The sequence below is a fragment of the Rhamphochromis longiceps genome, linkage group LG7 (assembly GCF_057381845.1).
Source record: "Rhamphochromis longiceps isolate RC_006_pf linkage group LG7, R_longiceps_female_GT1.1, whole genome shotgun sequence".
Lineage (NCBI taxonomy): Eukaryota > Metazoa > Chordata > Actinopteri > Cichliformes > Cichlidae > Rhamphochromis > Rhamphochromis longiceps.
In genome coordinates, this window is record NC_140563.1 from 16,734,290 (window position 1) to 16,747,420 (window position 13,131).

General features: G+C 40.5%; 1 protein-coding gene across 1 annotated transcript; it reads left to right on the forward strand.

Annotated features, from left to right (window-relative positions):
• Window positions 1-1,903: 1,903 nt before the first annotated feature.
• On the forward strand, window positions 1,904-13,024 carry nt5dc3 (5'-nucleotidase domain containing 3). Its single transcript, XM_085412546.1, has 14 exons — window positions 1,904-2,290; window positions 3,997-4,181; window positions 4,633-4,707; window positions 4,802-4,857; window positions 4,964-5,054; window positions 6,061-6,198; window positions 7,010-7,070; window positions 7,232-7,334; window positions 7,973-8,074; window positions 8,218-8,299; window positions 8,398-8,484; window positions 11,413-11,553; window positions 11,683-11,747; window positions 11,855-13,024. Exons 1-14 carry the CDS (start codon window positions 1,999-2,001, stop codon window positions 12,114-12,116), a joined length of 1,740 nt encoding a protein of 579 aa, XP_085268672.1. The 5' UTR covers window positions 1,904-1,998; the 3' UTR covers window positions 12,117-13,024.
• Window positions 13,025-13,131: the final 107 nt, after the last annotated feature.

Sequence of the window (13,131 nt, forward strand, 5' to 3'; positions counted from 1 at the left end):
AAGGAGATCTGCAGTTCATTCCAAAGAGATATTGATGCAAGTGAAAAAACAACAACAATCATTACACTAAAACCCAAATACATCCATCAGAGAGATGGCAAAACCTTCAGGAGTGGCCAGATCAATGAACTGATACCTTCTTAAAAAGAAATACACTGGCGAGTTCAGCAAAACCAAAAGACCTGAAAGACCACAAAATAAAGTGGATGATCACAGACTTCTTTCCTTGGATAACTTTGATGAAAGGTTGAGTCTTTTCATTTGAAAAGCTCTCATACGTATGTGAGATACTTAATATCTATCTGAAAATGTTAAATGTTTGGACCGAGAGATTTTGCATTTTCTTTTCCTTTTTTGGTATCAACTAATGAGGCAGACTAATTATGTGATTGGTTTGGTAAGAGCATCCCAGAGAGGAATGATAAGTTATCAATTAAGGAATAGCTTTCCACTTACATTAATATAGAGTAAACTGAACCAGACAATGTTTGTTGTCTTTGGATATAAACCTTGAATTTGGAAAAATTAGCCAAGTCCCAGAGTATCTAGTGATATAAGACTCTAAGCCTGTTCACATGGGATTTCACAATTTCTGCTATGTAGCTAGTCCATCTAGCTAATATTAGATAGATGTGATGTCATCTGCTAAAAAAGTAAGAAGCACATACTGTATTAGCCTAATAGCTATATTGTGAGCTATCTGGAGGTGAAATAATGACTTTTGGTGTTGCACTGATCAAAAGTCTTGAGCCTTCTCTCCACCTCTGCATAGGAGGTGAAAGTTTTAGTAGCGTTTGCATGCATATGTGCACGTCATACTTTCAGTCTGTAAACACGATAGTGCCAAAGGTTTTGAATGAATTATGATAAAACTTTGTAGGGGTGTAGATGATGTCATGTTCACAATCCATTAAAATGTAGCTCACATCCACCAAGGTCTTCAAGGTCAGCTTAAGAATTAATTTATCAAAAATCATCCTGTCATGTCACATTTTACCTCTGACCTCTCCCTCAAGATCAGTAGATTATTCCGGAGGTCAAATTGATATAGAGCTACTGCAGTTGTTAGTTGGTTAGATATATGGGGCAGCAAGGTGGCATGGTGGTGGCACTGTTGCCTCGCAGCAAGCCTGAGTTCATTTCCACCATCAGGCCGGGGCCTTTCTGTGTGGAGTTTGCTTATTCTCCACGTGTTTGCGTGGGTTCTCTCCGGGTACTGCAACACACGTACACACCTGCTAAGTAGTGTTGACGGTGAGTATTACACCAACTCATCTTGACAATGCTGTACAAGCATACAGCGAATGAGTGCTGATCTTTATCCACTAAGCGGCACTATTTAGCTACTGACTTAAAATATACACCTTATAGTAAACACAAATGATAGAAAAAACACTGGTGCAAGTTTCTCCCACGAATGTGCATATTATTCTACTGCTTGCTCATTCTGTTTACATGTTTATGTGGGCAGCGGAACAAACAGAAGCTAAAAGACACACAACTCTTTCTGATAATCCTCGTCCCAAAAGGATAGATAGATAGATAGATAGATAGATAGATAGATAGATAGATAGATAGATAGATAGATAGATAGATAGATAGATAGATAGATAGATAGATAGATAGATTTGATTCAGCATTCAGTCTTTTATTGCTCTCATATTTTATTGGATTTCTACTCTCTAATAACACATTTACTACGTGTTGGCTACCTGTGATCCCAAATGATGGAAGGGCAGTAAGGAGCAAGCATAAAGTATTAGAAATATGCATCTTATATGCATTTATAAATATAGTCAGGCTATGGGAGGCACTGAACGTCAAACGCACGAGCTCCTGATTGGCTGGCTGGTCGTAACCTTACCAAACAGGGAAGTGACGTAAGAGCAACTACACAGCGACAGTTTCTGTTTTTGCCGAGGGAGCCCGTTGCCGCATGCAGTCGGCTGGGGAGTACACCGCAACCTCCGCACGGTCCGCCACGCTCTGAACAAAGCTATGGCGCCCTGGTCTTTGCCGCTCTGTTCTCTTCTGAAACACACGGACTGTCTGCAGAAGGCCAATATTTTTTGTAATGTCGTACAGGGGTTACACCACCACTACCATCCGGTAAGGTCTCGGTTATGGAAACGGAATTTCAGAGCGGTGTCCCAGGGAGTTGGTCAGCTACTCTCCCACGAGCCCAGAGCCGGAAAGTGCGCAGCATCTGTTTGTAGCAGCTCCTTAGACGGTCAGAACACGACAGAGAGGCTGTGGTCTGTTTACGATGAGACCAAAAGACAAACTGGAGGTAAGGTCACTGTTCACAGTGAGGCGGCTCCTCATTAATAATTACAGCCCTGCCCTAAATACAAAGCTGCTGTTTCTTTATAACTCTGTCATGGCTTGTGTTTCCTGCTGACTAACTACATCTCGCCATTGCTCTATATTAATAGCTTCTCAGACAGCAGACTCTAAATGTGGAAAATAGGTTGTACCTGTAACTTGATTTATTTGTGTATCACTGATGCTAACTGTTAGGTATTTTAGCACTACGGTTAGCATTTACTGGATATTGTTTTATAGTGACATTATGCAGGAAAACTCTGTCATTCAATAAGGCCCCTTTGTTTTAGTTATTTTTCTCTTTGACCCAAGAATTGATGTGTGAGAATCACAGGCTGGTACAAGGTTGAAATACCACAGAGATCACTCCCTCAGCTACATTAGTTTCTTAATCTTTTAGATGCCTGTTGAAGGCCAAATGGTTTGTTTCAGATTTCACTAATGAAAGAACTCTTCGTTTTGTGCCTTGAAAATATGTCGCTGAGATAATCACAATTGTAGCTGAACTGATAAACTACACAAAGGATGCTTCTTCACCCATGGGCAGGAAGACGCTCCCTTATCTTGGTCTGTACTGGTTTAAACTGATAATCTGCTGTCTCATGAATTTTACCCTCTATATAAACTGTTGTACTTGTGAATAAAGTTGAGTCAATTTGGGAAGACAACCTGAAGCAGTCTCTGTTTTCTTGTTCTCCCAAGCTGCTCCCGAGCTCGTACTAACACGCTGAATGGCATGCTTGAATGTTGCTTGAGAATATATTTGACTGTGTTACAGACTAAGGGACATTCTCTGCTGATAGGTGAAGGTACATTCTCTGCTGATAGATGTCCACGCCTCGAAGGAAGTCGATCCACGGATTAGGCCTTGGAAACCGTTTCCTTCACTAACAAATCCCCAATGTCTACATTTCGGAACCTTAAAACCTGCATGTTTTTATTTATTGCATTACTGATTAATGATCTTTTTTAAAGGTCAGAATTTGTTGGGAAGTTGACATTGAAGGGTTAAATCAACGCTGTGCTGATGTTTGACTGAGGTGTTCTTTTACACACCTTTTGTCCACTCCTGAATGAGAGTAACCTTGGGAGTTGGTGTGATTAGCACTGTTGCCTCACAGCAAGAAGCTTCCCGGTTTCCTCCACATGTTTTAGCTTCCTTCCACATTCCAAAGACATTCATGTCAGGTGAGTTGGTGACTCTAAACTGGCCATGGATGTGAGATAGATAAAATATTTTAGGTGCATAGAATCAAGAGCTGTATGAATGCATCCCCCCCCCCCCCCTTTTCTAATGTATTAGTTTTTACATGTTTGTCACAATTACATATTTTCAGATCCTCAAAAACTTATATTCACTTCTTCCGATTACTATAAATGATTTTAATAATGCTATAAATAAAATAGACGTGACAGTCAATGTAGGCAATATACTTATTAATTATAGATGAAATATATACAATAATGCAAGAATTTATTATAAATATTTTTTAAAAACACAGATGTTAATAATTGCTGTACATGTGTCTGTGCAAAGTTTTGCTGAGATTGGCCCACTTGTTAAGAAAGAGGTAGGATATATACAGATACATTCCTCATCTGTATTATTGTTTATATTTCTGAATTCAAATAAGCTGAAGAAAGCTCTTGTGTTTTTATTTTTCTTCTCAGATCTGATCTCCGTTATAACTGCCAACTCTGTCGACCCAGACACTATTTTTGCCAACAATGAGATGAGTCTGCGAGACATAGAGATCTACGGGTTCGACTACGACTACACTCTGGCATTCTACTCCAGCCATCTCCACACTCTCATCTTCAACATAGCACGGGACATCCTCGTCACTAACCACCGGGTGTGTGTTGTGAATGATTCTACAACCTGACACTACTGATTAAGTCACCCCTCCGCTCCACCATAACTGGTTGCCCACACATGGCCACCCATCCCTGAGCCCGGTTCTGTCCGGCTTCTTCCTTTGAAAAGGGAGTTTTTTTCTTTCCACTGTCACCAAATGCTTACTCGTATGGGTCATCTGATTGTTTGGGTTTAGGGTCTTTACCAAACAATCCAAAGCGTCTTGAGGCGGTGGTTGTTGTGCATTGGCTAAAAACAAAGCAAGTTAATTTATGTAACATATTCTTAAAGGTTGTCAGTGTGCTAAGGTCTAAAAGAAGCTACAACCCTGTTTAAGCTCCATGTGCAAAAGTACATTTACCTTTGTGGGTAATTTATGTTGCTCATTGGTTTTAAGTAAACCTAATGCTTTTCTTGTCACTAAATGTAAACCTTTGTTTTTTTTAAAGTATCCAGAGGGCCTGCGAAAGTACGAATACATTCCAAGTTTTGCTGTAAGAGGACTTCACTATGACGTCCAAAAGGTGAGAGTGGAGCTTCCATTGTCTTAAACTGTTTAGACAATCTAAGAACGATGTGAGGACCATCGGTATGATGATTATATTTAATCATTTTTAGGCATTACTGATGAAGATAGATGCTTTTCACTATATCCAGTTGGGAACTGTATACAGGTATGTGTGCACTTTGTTAATTCCATGTCTGAGTAGTGACCATTTATATGACGATACAAATGACATGCTGTTTAGGAATTTACATTGTTTAATGTTTTTGATTCAGAGGTCTTCATCCAGTTCCTGACGAAGAAGTAATTGCCATGTATGAAGGCTGCCATGTTCCTCTGGAGATCATGAGTGACTTCTATGGCAAGGTGATCAGCACTTCCACACTGTCATGTCTCCACACAGATACTGTAACAAACATAATAATTATGATAATGACTAGGGCTGGGCTATATCATACCGTTCACGGTAATACCGGTATAATGTTGGGCAATGATAGGAAAATGAAATATCGCGACAGAATATGGGTAAAACGGGCATGCGCCGTGCCTTTGCTTACATATGAACATGGCGGCGACGCAGAATGAGAAGAGCGAAAGCGGATCGTTGAATGAAACGGATGAACCAGAATTGGTTTGTAAAAATGCTGCAACTTCAGTGGTGTGGAACTGGTTTGGCTTTCATCCGTCAGATACACAACAAAACACTATTTTTGGTAGAGCATGCTAGCGGGCCGTCGTTATTACCGTGTTTTTTGGAAAATACGGCACACTTAAAATCAATCCTTTGATTTTTCTGAAAATCGACAGTGCCCCTTATAATCCCGTGTACCTTGTTTATGAATTCTGGTTGTGTTTACTGACCTCGAAATGATTTTATGTCGTACACGGCGCTCGAGAGTCTGTCAAATGTTTCAGTACGACTTTGCTAAGCTACAAAGCCGCACAGCTTGATGGATTGTCGGAGCATTACGGTTATCGTAGGCAGGAGCCTCGCGGAGTGATACGTACTGTGCTTCAACATAATATTACCGTATTGTATGTGTATAACCTCTTTTTAAGTTTTGTGGATATTATACATGGTTATGCTGAGGATATGTCGGCCAGTTTTCACTGGAAATGCCTTTTGGTTAAACTGTCAGCAAGGAATTTGCATTTGCACTGTTAATTTTTTATATAACTTTAATGCGCTTAAAACAGCTGCTTGTTTAAGTGAAAATACATTGATGGGTTTTTTTTGCAATTATAAAGTTGAGGAGTTGTAAAGTGTTTTGTCTAGTGTCAATTATATCATCAGTTATATCGTTATCGCAGATTTTCAAATGTATATCGTGATAAATATTTTTGGTCATATCGCCCTGCTCTAATAATGCAGAGTTCACATGGCCATACGATGAAACAGTTCATGGACATATTCTCCCTGCCTGAGATGACCCTTCTGTCGTGTGTCAACGACTTCTTCATGAGGCACAACATCGACTATGAGCCAGTCCATCTCTACAAAGATGTAAAGGTCAGCTGTCTTGTTATCGCTGTACCTTGTTTTAATGCAATGATTTAACAGCACTCTCTTTTTCCTGACTGGATCTCGAAAAAGGCCAGTGTGTGTGTGATGAGAATAAATCCAGCCACATGTTCATGACTGTAACTGTATTTACATGTTTCCAGGGAGTGCTGTGGTACTCCAGCCATTCGGTTCCATCTTATATTTAGATCTGAAAAGCAATGTCTAATTTTAGTCAAGCATGCTCGCTTGCAGCCATGTGCGTCTGTTCTCTGGTGGCTCCACGACTTCACAGGGAGACCGGCGAAAAATCTGATCTGCGTTCTCCCTTTGAGGCCAACTGTCATGGTGGGCTTCTCAGTTCTGTGTCACACTGTAGGGTATTTGTCAGATCGCTGTCTTTAAAAAGTCCTCACACTGACTCTCTGTTCCGCTAATGCTTCTCATGTTTGCTCAAGGACACCCCCTTCCTCCTTTTTTTAATTACTTTCAAGCCCATTTTATTATTTTTTACTTCTTTTGTGCATCAAACAATCTTTGTATATGTTAAACATCCTAAGTTTTCCCTGAGGGGATCAGGATTTCAGGGGAAAGTTTACTCGCACACTCATTGATTCAAACACTTTCTCAGTGTGTCACCAAAGAAACTAAACTCTGGGGCTTTCTTTCTTGATATTCATTTGTATTCACAGATGCACTTGCTTTGTGCTTCTAAGTCAACTGTTTATATTCACAGCAAAGTTGCTATTGGACCTGAATGTTAACATAGCGTCGCTGAAGTTATAACTTGTGGCTAAGGGCTGTTTACTTTTCTTCACAGGAAGCTATTAGGGATGTTCATGTCAAGGGCATAATGTACCGAGCTGTGGAGGCGGATATTGGTAATTTTACTTTGATTTATATTACTTAGTTTGAACTAATGAAAGAAACGATATGGCCACATCTGAATAGTTGCCAAGAAATAAAAACACAATTTAGGCTTAATGAAGCTGTGATTTACAATTAAAAGCATAGGGTTTCTTTTCCCCCTCTCTCTTTTCAGAGAAGTACATTTGCTATGGTGAGCAAAGCCACGCTGTGCTGAAGAAGCTGTCAGCGCAAGGAAAAAAGATGTTCCTCATTACCAATAGCCCTTTTGACTTTGTGTAAGTGAGAGCAAACAGAGTGCAAGTGTTTGTTGATGTGATTAATTAAAAATGTCGTGTATTGGTGTACTAATGTTTAATTGGTGCCGCTTTATAATGCCCCAAGTTTTATGGATGGGCAAACACACATCAGCAGGCTGGTGTTTGTAATTCATTGTAAATCATTCACTGTGAAGCCTTTTGAAGTGTCTTTTTTTCCAGAAATATAACAAGCTTGTGCGTATCCAACCTCGAAAGGTTGAAAAATCACTGAAATTATGTCTTTGATATAATATTTTGTTACACTGAGTTATCAGGATGGGCCTGATGTGTGCTACAATGTGCACGATCTCGTGTTTTTATTAATGTCGTAATTGGAAGAATGGGCTTCATAACTGTGTTAGTAAATGTGTAAATGTTAAAATGAGATGTTGATATTTTAATTAACAGGCAATCTAAGTTGTGCCCAGCTGGGTTTGGATTTGACTGTCCTCCATTTTTATGAATTAACAGGTGGACCAATTTGCAAGTTTAACTGAGTTTGCGCTAGCCTAGTGCTGCATTGACATGCTAACCCTAAGCTTAGTGTTATTGCACCCTCATAACGAGCTCTAAGGCGTTGCTGACAAAGTAAAAAGCGGAATCTTTGTTTGCTGCAGGGATCGAGGAATGAACTTCATCGTAGGAAAAGACTGGAGGGACTTGTTTGATGTTGTCATTGTTCAAGCTGATAAACCTAGTTTCTTTAATGACAGGAGGAAGTAAGTAATATGCTTCTCATACTATCTTCATGTTATGTTTTAGGGCACTTAAATAACACATGCCAGTGTGGCTACATTGTGTTGATCGTTGTATAAAAATGTGCATCGCTTTACTAAATATCCAATTTGCCGTTTTGTTTTAGACCTTTCAGGCGAGTGACAGACAAAGGTGTGCTGCTGTGGGACAGAATTCACAGGCTGGAAAAAGGGCAGATCTATAAACAGGTACTGTGCTCATTTAACAATTCTAATAAATCCCACTGGATACACTGCATGATGAAACAAATGGTTAATCTTTCTTTCTGTATGACTTTGGTATTCAGGGAAACCTTTATGAATTCCTCAGGCTGACCGGCTGGAGAGGATCCAAAGTACTCTACTTTGGAGATCACATCTACAGCGACTTGGCAGTAAGTTGCATATTTATAACAAAGCATTAAAACTACACCAAGGCCTGCAGTGTTAAAAATTATTGTACTATGAATACAAACAAAGAGTGGAACCCCGCTTTGACCATGCAGTGCTTTGATAATGCTCCATTTAGTGTGTTTTCCCAGAACTCAAAGGTCTCAGGCTGGATTATTCTTTACAACAATCTAAGTCTTACCTGTTCTGGAAGAAGACAACAGGGTTTGAAATATACAACTAAATGCACTGAAGCCTAGTTACTTAGACGCTGCATTGGGTTTGGCTGATAAATTAAAGGGAGACTTTTTAATAAGAGCACAGCATCAGGTCAGTTAAACTTTGGGGTATTGATCTGGTCAGTTAAGTAGCAGAGGGGGTTGTTAATAGGTTTTAGTTGCTTTCATGTTAATTACATTAACAACAGGTGCACTAGTGGAGCAACAATAAATCTACCCCCAAAACAGGAATGGTATTACAGGTGGAGGCCACAGAGATTTTTTTCCCTCCTCATATTTTCTGTCTGTTTTTCACTAGTTTTGCAGTAGTCCCACTCCTCCTCCTCCTGCTCCTCCTCCTCCTCCAAGTCCTCCAGTCATACATGCAATTTCCATAAGGTTTACTGTGTCTCCCAGCACAGTCTCAGGAGCATGGAGGAGATTCCAGGAGACAGGCAGTTACTCTAAGAGGGCCAGACAGGGCTGTAGATCTGTTTTTGCACAAAAGAGCAGATACAGAGGAACAGGATGAGAATGCCAGAGCTGCAAAATGACCTCCAGCAGGCCATTGGTGTGAATCTGACCAGACAAGTAGAAACAGACTCCATGAGAGTGGCTTGAGGACTCAATTGGCATTTGCCATAGAATACCAGAAGGGCACCCTGTGCTTTTCACAGATGAGGTTCACCCTGAGCACCTGACAGACATAAAAGGGTCTGGTTTGGGCTTTATAATTGTGGAGAACGTTATGCTGCCTCTAATATTGTTCGGCATGACTGGTTTGGTGGTGGGTCAGTGAGGTCTGGGGAGGTATATCCATTGAGGCAGGGACAGATCTCTACAGGCTAGCCGACGGCACCATGATTCCCATTAGCTATCAGGATGAAATCCCTGGACCCATTGTGAGAACCTACTCTGATGCAGTGGGTGCTGGGTTCCTCCTGGTACATGACAATGCCTCATGTGTGAGAGTATGCAGGCATTTCCTGGAGGATTACATAATTGATACCACTGACTGACCTCAATGTTCGGCTGATCTGAATCCAGCAGAACACCTCTGGGACATTATGTTTTAGTCCATCCAACGCAGCCAGATTGAACGTTAACTGTCCAGGAGTTCAGTAATGCCCTTGTTCAGATCTGGGAGATTCCCCAACCGTTGTCTCATTAGAAGCATGGCCCAATGTTGTCAGGCATGCATGTAACCACATGGGCACCATACAAACTACTGAGTGTAGATTGATCATTTTGATTTTCATCAAATGATCTGGCTTCCTTTCATTCCTAACACATTACACAGTAGGTATCAGTACAGATATCCAGTAGGATTTTTTCCCCCCATTGACATTTGATGTGTTTTTAAAGTGATCACTTAAGTTTGTATGACACACCTGCTGTAAAGATAGATAGATAGAACTTTATTAATCCCTCGGGTAGGTTCCTCCGGGAAATTCACTCATGAGTAGCACAGCACATCACCACCTCTTATCTTTTCATGCCTGTAACTCAGGAACTGGCAACAGCTTGGACAAAGCAGGTTACATATATGTATAAACTTGATTAGCAGTAAAAGCTGATTATGAGAGGTAGATTTTATATCGTTGGCATGATGCCTTGCAGGTGGCAGGCAGCCAGGAGTCAGTTATGTCGTCTTGCTTGTTTAGAGAGATGGAAGCTGGTATTTTGTAGTTTACACTAGTCACAGCTTACACTCAGGCTGTCTGGCTGTGGAATGACCTCATTGCTGCAAGTGGGCACAGAGTAGAAACATTTCTGAGTTTCCTCTTTTTAATTACTCAAGTCCAAAACATGTTCCCGCTTTGGATGTGTTGCAGATGGCATTTTCAGAGGTCATGTTCCTCTTAACTAGCAGATGAAATTGTTATAGTTTAGTTCTGGTTATCTGTCTTTACTTAGACATACTACCGTAAGTACTGAAACACTGTGTGTTCTGTGTTTATTATTGTTTAATCAGAATCAGAATCGTGTTTATTGGCCAAATATGTGCAGACACATACAGGGAATTTGGTTCCTGTAGATGGTGGCTCTCAAGCACAAGCACAGCAATGTAACACACACACACACACACACACACACACACACACACACACACACACACACACACACACACACACACACACACAAAGCTGTGTAAACCAACTATAAATAACTAATCTAAACTTATATACATAAAATACAGAAATGAAATGAGGTGGAATGAATACTACAAAATGTACATAAGGTGCAGTTTCAGTCTGGCAGTGGGAGCAGTGTGACAGGTCAACTGTTAAGAAGGGAGATGGCGAGGGGAAAGAAACTTTTCCTATGTCGGGTGGTCCTGGTCTGCAGGCTTCTGTACCGTCTGCCAGAGGGCAGCAGATCAAAAAGTCTGTGTCCAGGGTGTGAGGGGTCTGTGATGATTTTCCCTGCCCGTTTCCTGGTTCTTGAGAGGTACAGATCCTGGATGGAGGGCAAGGGGGCGCTGATGATCCTTTCTGCTGCCCGTACAGTCCGCTGCAGTCTGCTCCTGTCCTGTTTAGTGGCTGCACCATACCAGACAGTGATGGAGGAGCACACGACAGACTCAAATGATTTATTTCCTCCATACCCTGTGCTAAAGATTCACGGCTCAAGCCCCAGACTGAAGGAGTATATTTCTAAATTATTGGCCTATCATGATCATGAAGATGGATCTACTGATCTTTTGTTCAACAGGATCTAACACTGAAACATGGCTGGAGGACGGGTGCCATCATTCCTGAGCTGAGGAAGGAGATTAAGATCATGAATACACCAGAGTACGTCCACATGATGACCTGGTTACAGTCACTGACTGGACTTATTGAACAGATGCAGGTCAGAAACCTAGTATATCATCCCTCCTCTTAGTTTTTTATTTGTATTATTATTGTTATTGTACTTTATAAACTTTAATTTCATTCTTAAAGTTTTTTTGGTTCACATTTATGCACTGCTCTCTAACAGGTGCACAGGGATCCAACGTCTCGAGCTGTGGTCGAGGAGTGGATCAAAGAAAGAGAAGCCATGAAGTAATAACAAAATGTTTTATTTATCTAAAACCATTTTGGATAATTTTTAGAGATATTGTGGAATCGATCTAACCATATCTCGATGGTTGTGTTTTCATATATTACAGGCCTCATACCAAGGACATCTTCAATGCTCAGTTTGGAAGTCTCTTTCGAACATACCACAACCCCACTTACTTCTCACGCCGACTCTCGCGCTTCGCTGACATCTACATGGCCTCCATCAGCTGCCTGCTCAACTACGACTTCCAGCACACCTTTTTCCCTCGCCGTACTCCTCTGCAGCACGAAGCCTCCTACTGGCCCGAGCACGGTTCTGCCGGTTTAGGTGCCTCCTCTCCAGCTCCACAGGACCAAAGCAGAGTGTGATTAGCAACAGAAAACCACCGTAAAAAGCAAAACGCAGAGGCTGAATGATCTCAATCATTCGTTCATTTATTTAATTTTATTTTCTTCAGCATGCCACATTTTGAAGTGAGCTCCAATGGTGACAGTTGATGTAAACTGTTTATGAAATTTGTGCTTTAAATTAGTAATTTATGTCCTTGTAAAACAACAAGTCTTAAGATGAGTAGTTTGTGTTTGACAGAATTGTTTAATTAAACGAATAGATGATTTTATGCAGTACAAACAACAGGGGGCAGTCACGCACCGTTTTAGTTTTCTCCTATTTCGAGCTGTGAATTGCACACAAATCATCTATGCCTTTTATGTCCTTTGCATCTGTGGGTGTAATGGATATTTACAGTTACATTACAGACTGCGTTGCCTTAATCCCTTTGTTTACGTTACTGCAGTATTTACTTTTTGCAACACCCTGATATAACTTTGTTGCAATTAGCTTTTTCAGAAAAACATTTGCCAGCCACAATCTCCGTTGATGTCATTATTTGCTGCACATTGTCAAGCAAACTGCACTTTGATGTTCTGAGACGTTTAATAGTTTTAGGAGTTCTCACACAGTACAGCCTGTATGTCTCATTTTAGCACGTGAGAAATGTTCAATTTTCTCAGGAGAAAAAAAAAATTGAACATCATCGCTATATTTAGCATGAATGTTGCTTTTTGATGTGTGAAGGAAGCTGCGTTTTGGGTTTGTTAGGTTTTAGACTTTTGTAGGAGATGAGTAAAATGTTTTGTGCTGTAACCGTGGCTATATTTCATATATATATATATATATATATATATGTATATATATATGCTGGAGTTTTTAAAAAAGGAATATCAAAGGGAAAATTACAGTGGCCACAACCATGACCTCATAGTCTTGGTCTGTAGTTTAAATGATGTGTTTATGAAGTGTTTACTTACGGTCTATTTCATTATTTATTAAACTGGAAATGGCCTGATCCTAACCCAGTGATTATGTCGTCATTTAAAAGGG